Below are 15,290 nucleotides of genomic sequence, written 5' to 3'. Positions count from 1 at the left end.
TATCCCTATGAGGATACTCTTATATGTATAAGAAGATTTAGTATATGGATACCAACTTATATACCTAAGACTAAGAATTACGAGTTCACACCTTTAATTTTGGTTTCAAATTGAAATTACTCCCCTGGACTTCACTAAAGCTTCACTCCAAAAATCCAACAAAGTCATAAAAACTGCACAGAACTGCTTTGGTTCTTTGTGCAATAAAGTCTGTATAGGGATACTTTAGGAAATTATCATTTTTTGAAGGCCTTAACCTCTTGAAATCCAACGCAGAATCACTCTTGATAACAGGTGCTACTTTGGACTGAGTAGGCAATTGAAAAGTAAAGTCCTCTCTCGACGAACCAAAATCAAACTCTATAAGTCGCTCATTATTCCCGTCCTGATGTATGGCGCTGAAGCGTGGACGATGACAACATCCGATGAGACGACTCTTGGGGTTTTCGAGAGAAAGGTTTTGCGCAAGATTTATGGTCCTCTAAACATTGGCAACGGCGAATACCGCAGACGATGGAACGATGAGCTGTACGATTTATACGACGACATTGACATAGTTCAGCGAATAAAAAGACAGCGGCTACGCTGGCTAGGTCATGTTGTACGGATGGAAGAAAACACTCCAGCTCTGAAAGTATTCGATGCAGTACCCGCTGGAGGAAGCCGCGGAAGAGGACGACCTCCACTCCGGTGGAAAGACCAAGTGCAAAGTGACCTGGCTTCACTTGGTGTTTCCAGTTGGCGCCAAAAAGCAAAAAGGAGGAATGAGTGGCGCGCTCTGGTGGATTCGGCTATAATCGCTTAAAGCGGTTCCTACGCCAAATATATATATATATATAACCTCCAAAGCTAATCTCCAGAAAATTATATTAAATATTCCTAAAGGATAATACATCAATGAAGATTAGGTTAGAGTGGCTGATCTCCTGTGCCACAAGAGATCTCACTTGGACAGCTAAATACAGTACTTTGTGATGCCGCAAACTCCTCAAAATGTATACCCAAGACACTCAAGTAACGACAAAGCGCTTTGAGCCTTTCACGTATTTGTGTAGGTAGCTAATTTGTAGTCGAGACACTTTAGCTGGTTCTTTGAAGTTTGTCCTGCCAAGATATTTTCGCCGCAATCTCGCAAAAGCTGGACAATGAAGGAGAAAGTGTCTCGATGCCTCAATGTTATCAACGAAACTCTATGCAAAATACTGAGCTCAATTATTGTGCAATATTTTTTAAATAATAGGTCTAAGTTAGACTAGAATAAAACTATACTACTGACAATATTTCGTTCAAAACAAAAGAGAATAAACCTTACGTCCAACTTCTTCTGTTCCAATTCTACAAAAAAAAACAACCCTATTGAAGCACCGTGTATTAATAAAATAAAACAATTGCTAATGCTTCATAATAGTTTTTTTTTTCTCTGAATCAACTGAATGTTTCAGCCAGAGAACAGCTCAATAAGAAGTTTTCTGTATAGACATACTAGTATATGAAAAACACCATGTCGTATGAGTAACATTTTTACATGAAAACTCTCTATTGGAAAATAATGATAAACTAACTAGATAATAATATGTGCGGCATATATTAAGCAATAAAAAAATAAAAAATAATAAAAAATTTATTTCAATATATAAAATCATGATATTATGCTGCATCGACAAACTAGAATAGCATAAGTCGGGTTGAGATGCACAGTAGTTCAATGATAAAAAAGTAATTTCCCCTATTCAAATGCAATATATCAAAAATAATATAAGTTAAATAAGCTATACATATCTGGATATTTGTACGAACTTTTTGGACAAAATCTATTATTAGATTGTAAAAATTTCAATTTAACTTAATTTGAGTTAAGCTTTTATTTAAAGCAATTTATATTATATATTTATATATATATTAAAGCAATTTAAATTTAAAGCAATTTTTAAATTAACATTCATTACTTTATAAATTTCTACAGACGCCACTTAATCTTATCCTGCCAAGGTAGCCTACATATATTCCCGTTCGATGATCCGAAGTGCTCCTTCTCAATGGAAAGCAGTAAGTAAATAAAATACGATAGAATATATTCAAATAAACTAAATACTGAATAATAAACTGGCAAACAAGCGCAACGAAATAAAATAAAAATGAAAAGCAATAAAAATATTTACGCTCTCGTCAAAACAATTTTTCATATTTACCACACTACTACCAACAAACGCACACACACACAAATACACTCAAATATTTCCATATTATTTTTTAATGCATTGGTTGGTGCGTTCAGGTAGAAGCGCTGTATTGTTTGTTATTAATTAAAATTAGCGCAGCAATAAATAGTAAATTGCCAGCTTTTGTGTAGCAAGCAAAAAGAGAAAAAGTGAAAAATAACAACAACAGCAAAAACAAATGAGAAAAATGAAAAATAAGCGTAAGCAATGTGCTGCTGGATCAATTGAAAGCCGCCTTTAAAAGGTGAACTGGGAATGGCAACACAATTCATTTTCTCATTTATACGCAACCGACAGCGCCACGTCACGTCACTGACTACACCATCACACCCCCTTCCAGCATACAAACCAACTCTTATTGTCTGCAGTAATATAGCAGCTTAATAACTATTATAGATGAGCGGTGGTGCGGCAACAAGCGCGTTGCTTTTGTTTGCGAAAATATATTTTTGTCTGTCGCTTTATTGTTGCTTTTTCTGAGCCTATAAGCAAAACGACCGACACGTATAATAATGCCAAGCAGTAAGTCTGACAATTGTTCGTTCGCCTCCTTTCGCCTTTTCTTACTCTTATTTAACGGTGCTGCATCCATTGTTTCGCCGTTGCCATTCAGCTGTCTTTTGCCGTTGTGAAGGCGCTCATTAATGAATTGCGTTCGTAATTTCTGTATTGTCCATCATATTATTTTTGTTGTTTTATTTCGTGTTAATGTTAAGCTGAGAGACATTGATGGTGGTTTTAATTACTATAAAGAATAAAGATTTGTACTTTTGTTGCAATTATAGGAGAACTGGGTTTATGTCATTGTGATGACAAGTTTTTCATGTTGTGGTCCAGGTCTCATAATCCTAGAAGTATACTAATCCAATCAATATTTGAAATTTGTCTTTAAGAGTCTTATAAGAGTCTTCAACACGATTCATAGAACTTTTTTTGGTTTTCAAAGGAGATAAGAGACGGGGTATTAGACAAGTCAATATAATGGAACATGCAAGAACTTGTCGGGAGAGTTTTCAATATATTGCAGTCGAATCTGAGTATATATTCCTGATAGTTCAAGAAAGCATAGGACAATTTTGAAAACATCTATTAGATATTATTTCGGAACTTTGAGGATCAATCAGATCTCTCTCTCTCTCTGTATATGATATTCCAGAGACCTCAGGAAACATCCAGTAATTCCCAGAAATTTTGTAAAGTGTGGACTTCTTCATGAAGAACACCTCAAATTTCATTAAAACAAAATTTTATATGTCGTCGATAGGATATGTTGAGTGATATGGCCAGCTGGCTGGGGATGTATTTCTAGTAAACGGATCGGACATTAAATAGATTAATACTTTGTGCTTCTTTTGCAGCCGACATAATTAGAAATACAGTTGAACTTCCATAACTGGAACTTCAATAACTCGAAGTTCTCCATAACTCGAACTCTTGAATTGGCAATAGAAGTCAAACTTCATACAAATTACCTTTTGTATTTTGGAAGTTTCTTTAACTCGAAGTTTTTCTACGGATTATGGGGTTTCGAGTTAGGCAAGTTAAACTGTATTTATTTTTATCCAAATCATCGGGTTTTTTTCTTTGGAACTCTATTTCTTGTGATAACTCCGAAACCTATCGCACAACTTAACTTTCCCAGATAAACTACCCTTTCATTAAATGCCTAACTTATTGTAAACCACTGAAAAACTACAGCTCCAATAACTCATATATCTGACTAGGTCTTGAAAGAATAAGTTTACCACCACTAAGGCTCAACCCACAACGGATTAGTCAAAAACGCCTTTGACTAATAGGACACAAAAACGTATTTTGCTTTAACCCAAATCAAGCGAACATGCGTTTTTGTCTCGTCTTGTTCGGTGTGGTTTGTCACATATGAAGCTATGGGATGTTGCCTTATCAGACAAATAATTACGTCTTAACTAAACCGATGAGGGTTGAGCCTTAGAACACTCACATAACACGGGAATTTGTCTCAATTTTATTTTTCAGCTGACTGCTTCCAATGTTCATTGAAGTCTTGGGAGAAGATATACAAACATAATCTCTGTTAACTATATAATATAATCCACCTTACCACGAAATTTTTATCACCAGAAATATTTTAATTTTATATTAAATAATATCACCAACACCTTTCTCCTCCACAGTTTCCTATGAGGAGGCGCAAATTAAGTATGTTTGGAAGAATGACGAGGACACGCTGCGTAAGAGTCCTTCACTAACCACATTAAATGCGTATTTAATAAAAAATCAAACAACACCCTGCGATCAAAATAGTTGGCGAGGTGAGTGAGTCGAGACTGATTATTAACAAAAATATTTATTATAATTAATAAAAATGTATATTTATTTTTGTTAAACGGATAAGTAGTTGCTAGAAAATATATTCGGAAGTGAAAATTATTTCTTGTATAGTGGTGTCTTTATTGTTTGTCTTTTGTTAACTGTCTTAAATATGTATAAATATTGATATTATTGGTTTGTGTGTCGGTTTTTTATGTATTATATGTTATTTAATTTTATTTTTATTTAGTACTAATATTTAATTTAATTATTATTAAAAGTTAGTGCAGTGTTTTATTTTATTTATTAGAGGGAATGTGATTGTCTTTAATTCATAATTTTGATGCAAGCTTTAAAAAAAGGCTCCATAACTGAAAATATGAAATTTAAAAGAATGAGACTCAGCCACATAAGTTTATCGATTTATCGGCCAAGAATTTGCCTTCTATCACTAATCTCATGACTTATGCTAATAGCTCAACATTTACACTATTTTCTAATTTTTTTTTTTACAAAAATAAAGTTAATTCTTTCGTTCTATTATAATAAATACAAATATATCGTCAATAATTAATTTTCTAATCATTTGTCATACCCCTTAATGTACTTCAAAAACTTTTCACTGTAAGATGTTTTTAAATATATATTTCCCCTACAGGGATAGCTGTCATATAAGGTATCAAATCAGCTGTCAAAGTAAACACGTGTGTTTGATGCTTTATCAATGCATTTTTGGCTTAGAATTTCATTTCATTTACAATTACAATTTCACTTAGGACTGGCAAAGAAGTCAAAGTAAACATTTAAGTTTCTATTTAATTTCCTACAGGGATAGCTGTCAAACCATCTGTAAAATTAAATGTGTTTGATGCTTTATCAATGAATTTTTGTCTTAGATTTTCCTTACATTTTCCTAGCTGTCAACCAACTGTCAAAGTTAACACGTGTGTTTGATGGTTTCACAATGAATTTCAGGCTAAAAATTTCCTTATATTTTTCTACAGAATAGTTGTCAAACAACCTGTTAAACCAGCTGTCAAAATAAACAGTTTTTCTATATATTTTCCTACAGGGATAGCTGTCAAAGCAAACACGTGTTAAATGCTTTCGCAATACTTGATGGTTAATCAGTGAACTTTAGGCCAAGAATTCCTTTACATTTTTCTACAGGTATAGCTGTCAAAGAAGTTGTCAAACACGTGTTTGATGACCTCACAGTGAATTTTAGGCTACAAATTTCCCTATATTTTCCTTCAGGATTAGTTGTCAAACAACCTGTCAAACCAGCTGTCAAAGCAAACACGTTTTTCCAAATATTTTCCTACAGGGATGACTGTCAACGTAAACACGTGTGTTTAAAGCTTCAGCAAAGCATTTTTGGCTTAGAATTTTTTTTATATTTTCTACAGAGATTACTGTCAAACAAGCTGTCAAAGTAAACGCGGGGCTTTTATTAATGAATTTTAGGAATTTCTGTAGCTTTTCCTGCAGGGATAAATGTTCAATGCGATACCAAACCATCTGCCATGTCACAAATTTTTAAATTTTTTTGGTTTAGAACTTACTAAACGGCAATATTTTGGGCTCGTAGGGTTTATTAGGTATTTATTTTTTTTATAAATTAAAAAATATTTAAATTGAAATTTGACATACCTTTTAATTAATTTTTGAACGTTTTTTTAGTAATATAAATATTATCGCCGTATTTAGATTATTATTTACTTTTAATTTATAATATATGGTCTGATAAATTAAAAATTTTATAATTGCTGAGTCACCCTGTGCTCCTAAGTTTTATATTTACTATTTGTTAAATGTATGTGATGTCCGATTTAAAAATATTAAATATTTAGTAAACCAAAATGAACGCTTATACTCTTATATAAATATACTCTACCATATTGCTAGTTGAAAATGCCTGCATAACTCGAAGTTAGTAGACATTTTGCTTGAAAAAATATAGTAAAACAAAGAGAGTATTGCCAATTAGTTAGCAACAAAAAACTATAATATAAACTCTATTTAACAAGCAAAAACACTATATTAATAATCAAACCACTATATATGAATGCCAACCAACCAATCAATCAACTAAACAATCAACCAACAACGTAGGGAACTACAGCTGTCTTAGGGTCGATTTAATATTTACCAGAGATCGTGCATTCTATTTCACCACCGTTTTTATACCTGGCATTATACTGGTGACGTCATCATTTATAACATTCTGGCTAGAATGGAATGCAGTTCCGGCTAGATCGATGATAGGTAAAAATAATAAAATTTAAAAATATAAAAATAAAAAAACAAAGTTGCCAACAACCTATCACAATTTACAAAAACAAAAAACCTATAATTCCCATAATTCTCAAACAGTTCATAAAAAAAACTTTCAAATAAATAAATTAATATTATTTATTAAATATGCAACTACAAAAATACTTGTTTACGTTTATAAACAAATTAGCAACAAAATTTTTGTTTGTATGTAGTATGCCAGCTAACTCTTTTACATATTCAAAATTCAATTTTGCTATAATTTTGAATGCTCATACTGGTTATTTGCTATAATATACATGCTCACCACCCTCAAATTCACCACAGTACAATTCAGCCATGGTAAATGCTAATGCCAGTACATTTCGAATAATCATTTGATTACATTATATTGTAGTTTGCGTATTTTATTTTTCAATTCGTTAAATTTTCATTATAGTAATTTCGTAATTATTGTAATATTTGATGAAACGTAACTTACTTAAATTTATAGTTGCGCAATTCATTTAGCAACAGCTGAATGCCAATTTAATTGAAAAAAAAAATTATAAAAAATTCCCCATCGACTCCCAAACACAATCAATGAAATCCTTTGTAAGCGCCCATCAGCCATATCTGCATTCTAGCGCGCGTCCCCATACCATAATTTCCCCGAAATGCCTTTTTTATCTACATAGCCTCAAAATATTTATATAAAATTTATTGCAATATATTGCCACACATTTTTTTTATTAATTTCTCCAGTAATTTGCAGTAAATGTTGCATCAGATATTTAATTTGCTTGCTAGCATTATATTATTCACATAAGCTCGTGCTATTGTGGAGAGAAAAATACTTATTTCTAGCCTTTATGCAACATTTTTTATTGAAAACATATTTTTCCAGCAGTCTTTTCTTTTTTGCATTCTCGTAAAAATATTTATTACAATAGTTAAATTGAAAATTTCTTTAGTTCATTGCCAATAAATTGAGCATACTCATATTCACACAGAAAACCGCGAAAGCCTTTTACTGCATGCCAAAAATTATACTTAGAGTAGAAAACACCAAATATTTCTTTAAAAAATTGCAAATCCCATATACCCAGACATTTTTTATTATATACCGGTATCCCGAATGCCCAACGAAGCTTTCAAGAAGGATTAGATAATAAGTATGTAAGGTAAAAGAAGCTTTCACGTAAGCTTAGGTGAATAAGTATGCAGGTAAAAGCTTCTTAAGACATTTGCATTACAGAACAGGTATTGAGAGAGTCACTAGTATAAAGATTAGTATTAAGTTATTTAGGGATTTAGTCCCAAGCATTACATTTAGTTGGTGATAAATGAAGTAATATGAAATACATATGTATTTTAAAATCAAAATAAACAAAAGCGTTCGCCGGTTTAGAAATTAGATTTGTGTAAATTATGTAAGTTGTCACATTATTTCTGTGACAAGCAGTCAAATTTCGATAATATGAAAAGAGCTTTCACCAATGAAAGCTCTCATAAAGTAAATTGACACATTATATTATTATATTATATTGCCACAAACCGTTAAATGTTGGCAAACTAAAACGAGCTTTCACCAATGAAAGCGCCCTTAAGTTCAAAGCTCAAATAAAGCTTTCACTACTTGTACGCGTCTATTGCATAACTTTCACTATCGACTTCTACTTGTCTGTAACATACTTAATGTGCTCGTACAATTATTTAAGTTTCTTGTCTCGTCTGTCGTCGTCTCATACAATATACTCTAATATAAACTAAGTACGTGAATAGTTTGTTCTAAATGTTCTACGTCTATTACCACTGTTATATAAATAACTAATAGTTTTAGTGAAAATCAAATAACTATAGTTATGTGAAAACCGAATGCAAGCTACATACCTAACTGAATAGTTTAAAATATAGTAAAATATTAAATAATTTTGCCTAAAGCCAAGTTGGCCAATTGTCTACTATGTTGTATTGTGTATTTATTTTTCCCCTAAAGGTAATTACAGTTGCCTAGAAGTCGAGTTGACTTTTACCAGGGATCGTGCTTATTATTTCACCACTGTTTTTATACCCGGCATTATATTGGTGACATCATCATTTATCACATTTTGGCTGGAATGGAATGCTGTGCCAGCCAGAGTTATGATCGGTATGTAAAAATCCAAATACGTTTAGTTAGACATACTCGTACATTAAATAAGAAATAAGGATGTGTATTTTAAAAAGTGTAAGTAGGAAATTAGCGGTCATAGTAGAGGGTAGTGTAAGTTAGTTGTACAAGGTTGCGTGCTGAAGAGTATAGTATATAGAATACAGAATAGAATACAGAATATATAGGATAATATAGTCTCAAAAATTATATTTAATATTAAAAAAAGATAAAAAAATATTTAGCTGTAAATTGGTAAGCGTCATCATAAAAAAAATCTTGAAAAATTCTCCAGAAAAATTAGTAACTGACAGAGAGCTTTCTGAACATACCACATCACTCCTTTTTGTTTCTTAACGTTAATTAAAAAAAAAATTGCTAAGTGAAGAGCTTTCGCTACACATATATGAATATATATGTATATATATATAAATAAAGTACATATATGTTTTTACTACAAACCTTTGAGCTTTTCGAAAAGTTATTTGAAAAGTTCATCATGCTTTTCCTAAAGAGCTTTTAGCTTTTTAACAAATTGGCTTTAAGCTATAAATTGGATATTCCAAACCTCATTATGCTTCCTCTAAGAGCTTTGAGCTTTTATAAAAATTGGTATTAAATTAAAATGCGTATATTCCAAACCTCAGTATGATTTTTGTAAACATCTTTGGGCTGTAAGTTGTAAAATGGCTATTCCAAAGCTCATTACTATTTTCTTAAAGAGTTTTGAGCTTTTCAAAAAATAAGTTGGAGAGTGGATATTCCAAAGTTAATTCTGATTTTCCTAAAGAGCTTTGAGATTCTCCAAAACTTGGCTTTAAGTTGTAAAATCGATATTCCAAAGCTTTTTTTCCTAAAGAGTTTTGAGCTTTTCAAAAAGCATGTTGGAGAGTGGATATTCTTTCATTCTGATTTTCCTAAAGAGCATTGAGATTTTCCAAAACTTGTCTTTAAGTTGTAAAGTGGATATTCCAAAGCTTTTTAGGATTTTCCTAAAGTTTTTTGAGATTTTTGAAAAGTAAGTTGGAGAGTAGATATTATAAAGTTCGTTGTAATTTTCCTAAAGAGCTTTAAGCATTTCCATAATTTGGCTTTAAGTTGTAAAATTGGTATTACAAAACGCATTATGCTTTTTCTAAAGATCTTTGACATTTTCGAAATGTTAGTTGTAAAATGGGTATTCCAAAGCTCATCAGTATTTTCTTAAACTTTGAGCTTTTCAAAAAGTAAGTTGGAGAGTGGTTAAGTTAATTCTGATTTTCCTAAAGAGCATTGAGATCCAAAACTTGGCTTTAAGTTGTAAAGTGGATATTCCAAAGCTTTTTAGGATTTTCCTAAAGTTTTTTGAGATTTTTGAAAAGTAAGTTGGAGAGTAGATATTATAAAGTTCGTTGTAATTTTCCTAAAGAGCTTTAAGCATTTCCATAACTTGGCTTTAAGTTGTAAAATTGGTATTACAAAAGGCATTAAGCTTTTACTAAAGATCTTTGACATTTTCGAAAAGTTAATTGGAAAATTGCTGTTCCAAAGCTCATTGGGATTTTCTTAAACAGCTTTGAGCTCTTCTAAAACTTGGCTTTAAGTTGTAAAGTAGATATTCGTAACCTCATTCGGCTTTTCCTAAAAAGTTTTGAGCTTTTCCAAAAAAAACTTGAGAATGTGGAGCTTTTTCAAAAGAGCTTTGAGCTTTAAGCCATTTATTTCTAAGAATATTAGTTAAGAGAGTTCGCTGTAAGTATTTGTGGATATTGAGTGGCCTTAATAAGTATTAATTTTCTAATAGAGCTCAGGCAATTCTTGCATACAAAGGAGAAATGAACAAGTTAAACATTTTTAGAGCTTTTGAAAAAATATATATATTTTTTAGTGACTTTATTACTATATATATAATGAAATGGCAGTCAATTTAGCAACTGATATGCTTCCAATCAGAAGATGTAGTATTTTGAAATAACTTAGAGTAGCTTGATTGAGAATGTATATATTAGTACTGTAGCTCATATTTAACTATTTTATAAGTATGTAACTAGTTACTTTAATTCAAAAGGTATGTATTTTGTGCTAAAATGTTGAGTATACACTGGAGTAAGTAGTTGTTTAGTTAGTAAAGAAAAATCCACAACCCGTAATATAAAAATTGGTTAAATTCCCAGTTTCCTTTATTACCATATTTTTTACTTCCAACAAAATTTCAACGCAATAACAGTATATATGAGCATAATCACATAATATGCATGCGATTTTTTCAAGCTTTTAATATAATATTATGCATTTACTGCTATTATGAAATAAACCACACATACACATGCAAATACACACTCAATTTCATTTTTAAACTTTCGATATTTAATATTTCAGCATAAAAACTAGTTTAGTGCGTATGTATATATTAAAAAAAAATTATATGATTTTCTGCCAATTTTATAAAATTTAAAACCACAAAAAATTCTGCAAAAAATTGCATAAAAAAATTGTAATTTGCCACCACAAACACCACATCAGTAACAATATAATTAAAACTTCAACTTTTTTGTACAAACATATTTATGTCTGTCATTACTCACGTCAGGTCAATAAAAAAATGTGTCAGAGTGTTTACCACAACAACTTTCATCAGAATATACGCTCTTTGAGCAGCATTAAAACTCAATATACCGTAAGAGTGTCGACGAAATTGCACGTGCGTACGGCAAGTGTAAGAGACTTAGTGCTGGCACGTTGCAATTCGCAAGCAAGGTGCAGTAGCATTTTCTAATAAAATGGCAGAATATTTTATCACTTTGCCATATTCGAAGTTTGCTCGTTTGTTTTCCACACAAAAACAAAAGTCGAAGTAATTTCAGCAACACCTGCAAACACACACATACGCAGAGAGACTCACACACTCGCTCGTAGAAACTGTCAAGCCACGTGACACGTTGCCAAAAGTGCGTTAAAGCAGAGTTGAAGCAAACTGCAATCAAGCTGCAAGCTAACGCGCAAAGTAAACGTTAAACCTTATCTACACGCAGTAAAAGCATTAAAAATGCATTTGTGCTCAGGAAAATGCAACGCTGGGGTGCTTTGTGAGCTGCCAGTAACAGTTCTTGCTGGCTTACTGCAAGCATAAATAAATTTCGTCGCTAAGTCGCTAACTAGCGCGCCGTCATTAGACGCGACAGGCTGCCAAAAGTTGTCACTTTGACGTAAACAAAGCGAAATTGTAATTTTATGTGGAATTCGGAAATGACTGGAGAGTGGAAATGCAGACATTTTGCTGAAAATTTTATATTTGTGCATATTGAAGTTACCAAAATATATTTAACAAGATTGTGACTTCCCTGTGATAACTTTCAAACGTTAATTTAATGATTAGTAAAATAAAAAGTTGCATAATAAATTCGAATATGAACAAACTCTACTCTAAAGTTGTTTAAAATAATAGCAAAAACACCCATAACCACCATATGATGTGATGTGGTTAAATATGATTTGGTATGAAGAGATGATATGGGTGTGATGATATAAAAGTTGAGAAAGTTTGACTTAAAAAAACTTGAAAAATGTGTGTCCCTAAATGCGATGTGTTGTATTTGGACATGATGAGAAGCGATAAATTTTCATGTGACATCATTATAGTAGAGGAATATACCAATACTAGAATATGATAAGGAGTTAATGTGATATGATGTTGTAATGTGAAAGATATTGATGTGATGTAAATTGTTATACGAGCCCATGAATTTGAAAAATATTTGTCAATAGTGGCGATGATGTGATATCATTCTAGTATACAGTTATGAACAATATGATCATACATATATATACTAGACTGCGATAAAGTGTAGATGTGATATTATGTTATGATATGAAATGTATTGATGTGACGTTTGTGATATCAAATTATGTGATTTGATTTGAAGTACAATAAGTGATGTATTGAAATGTATTGAAAGTGATGATTTTGAATTTATGTAATCTGATATGAAGAAATAGGTGACAGGTATAATAAAAATACATCCGATATATTGTGTTTTTATATGAATTAATATGATATAATATCATAGGATATGATGTGATGGGATTTATATAAAATGGCATGATCAGATGGGAGTTATATAATATGACTTGATGTGATGGTGGTCATGTGGCATGGCGTGATGTGATGAGAGTTATATGATATGATGGGATGAGAGTCATTTGAAATGATGTGATGGGCGTCACATGTGATGTGTAGTAGAAATATTTTGTCCTCCGATTTGATAGACCTGATAGAATATATCACACAATCACATATCATCGGGCTTCATGACATGATGGAAGGAGAGTTATATAACATGACATGATGGGATAGAGGTCATATGGTATGACATTATGTGATGGGAGTCATATGATGTCAAATTATAATATCATGTGATGTGTAGGTATATAATATAAACTAGAAAGTATTATATTTTATCCTTCGATTTTATAGACCTGATATAATATATCACACAATCACATATCATATTACTTCAAATCATGAGATTGTAGAATCTTTTCTCCAAAATTTGTTATTCATGTGATTTGTTATAGAGAGCTGATATACGTATTTGACTGGCAGTGGACAAATTTTAATGCATTTGACGTGATTTGTTGCTAAAATCGTGTGGAATCGGACGAAAAAAACCGTAGCAATAATTGCAGGATAGGACTCCCTTACTTGAAAAAATTCTGTTCTCAGCATCTTATAAAGCTACCTTAAGCCAGTAAATCGCAGAAGTTTTGTAAAATTGTTTCAAGAATATTCTTTTATTTCTTTTCACTTTAGTTACCCGCCAAAATCCTTGAACCCACAATGAAAAAGGTACGTACGTGTTTTGAGTGCACAACACTTAATTCTCACTGCAATTGGCAACTTCCTACATCCACACAACCATGTGTAAGTGCTCTCGCGTACTTTTAGAACAATTAAGCACTCGCAAATGAGCTAGAAGTTAGCTACTGTGTTTGCATTAGAATGTATACGCCACTGCATGCAGTGCCAGAAAAGTAGCAGAACAGCTGCACGAGCAGCATAATTACCACAATACGTCGCCCAACACTAGCTGCCGCAATCAAGCTGAAATTAAGTTAAATTGCCAAGCAACACATAAAGCACAAACAATTTCAAGCTTTGTGTTTTTCAAAAGAATGAAAAAATCGCAAACAAAGCTTATTATGTTTGCTACTCATACTGACACCTTCGCTGTGGCAACTTGCATAGCATTGTAGTGCTTTCAACTTGCCACTCGTGGCCAGCAAAGGTATGCGTTTAATATTTATAAATTTAGTTCTGAGCTTAAAGTAAATCTACTTATACACTTAAATGACTCTAGAGGCTATTTACTGTAGCTGAAAGCTTTTACTTAGCTTTCGATGTGCTTAAGTGAAAGCTCTAAACAACTAAGTAAATGCTTTATCATTTGCGCTGCCTTTTCCTTCTTCCCTTTATGTATTATGGTCCATTTATTACGGAAATAAATTGTGTCTGTACTGGGAATTTGAGATTTTGTCCAACAACAACTATACGCATTCATATAGTTAGAAGCCAGTGCTTTCGCACGGAAGCTATAAAACATGTTGCATATTACTCTGACTAGCAGCGCTTTATGGTTGGGAAAGGAAACAGCAAGCGGTGAATGGGAGTCCCGTACCACTACCAATAATTTGTTTTACAATACAGAAAAATACTCCAATTTGATCTAAAAATTACGTAAAAAAAATCAATTTCCGTAATTTTCAATTTCGTGACATTTCGTAGATAGATTGCCATAGGAGTATTAGTCAACTAAAGTACACCACTTTGAATGATAATATACATTCTAAAAGGAAGGCTAAAACTAAATTTATTCCACAGAAATATCGACGGACAATATCAACAAAATCATTATGTAGTCTCCACAAGTTGTTTCTCTTTTTTAGAGCCCTTAGTATAGAAAAAATGCAAGGCAACAACTCAACTATGTTTTCAACCCTTAGATGTCGATGATCCAACTATTTTTCTTGAAAATTCTAAAACAAAATTAATTTCCCAGAAATATCAACGGACAAATCTACAAAATCATTCTGCAGTTTCCACAGGTCTATTCTCATTATTTTTAGACCCCTTAGTTTAGAAAAATGGGATTTAAAATCTCAAGGCTTCTTCAACAACTCAACTATGCTTTCAACCCTTGGTTGTCGACGTTTCAACTATTTCATATTTCGTATTTCTTTAACAGTTGCGGTCAAATATGACACGAAAGTTATCACTGGACAACCGAAATATAAAAAACAGTTATCTTTGTGGCTTCTGCAGAAAAGCAAACCATTTGCGGCCGGAACTTACTACTAGCCACGCAACAGAGCTGCGGTTTCCGCTGTCAATAAAC

The 15,290-nt window shown here is 32.1% G+C and overlaps 1 protein-coding gene across 17 annotated transcripts in view; it reads left to right on the top strand.

The window, feature by feature from the left end:
• The window catches only part of LOC105209051 (uncharacterized), a 153,218-nt gene that overhangs the window by 117,685 nt on the left and 20,243 nt on the right, over positions 1-15,290 (top strand). For 9 of the 17 annotated variants that reach the window (XM_054228840.1, XM_054228841.1, XM_054228844.1 and 6 more), the window contains 4 exons: positions 1,964-2,046; positions 4,376-4,513; positions 6,627-6,779; positions 8,767-8,919. In XM_054228840.1, the coding sequence (XP_054084815.1) occupies positions 1,964-2,046; positions 4,376-4,513; positions 6,627-6,779; positions 8,767-8,919 (527 nt within the window). The remainder of the gene's footprint in view (positions 1-1,963; positions 2,047-4,375; positions 4,514-6,626; positions 6,780-8,766; positions 8,920-15,290) is intronic. The other 8 variants (XM_054228849.1, XM_054228855.1, XM_054228853.1 and 5 more) reach the window with 2 other exon arrangements.

This window comes from Zeugodacus cucurbitae, chromosome 4, assembly GCF_028554725.1.
Source record: "Zeugodacus cucurbitae isolate PBARC_wt_2022May chromosome 4, idZeuCucr1.2, whole genome shotgun sequence".
NCBI lineage: Eukaryota > Metazoa > Arthropoda > Insecta > Diptera > Tephritidae > Zeugodacus > Zeugodacus cucurbitae.
The sequence above is the reverse complement of the archived record's forward strand: the minus strand, read 5'-3'. Positions and strand labels throughout refer to the sequence as shown.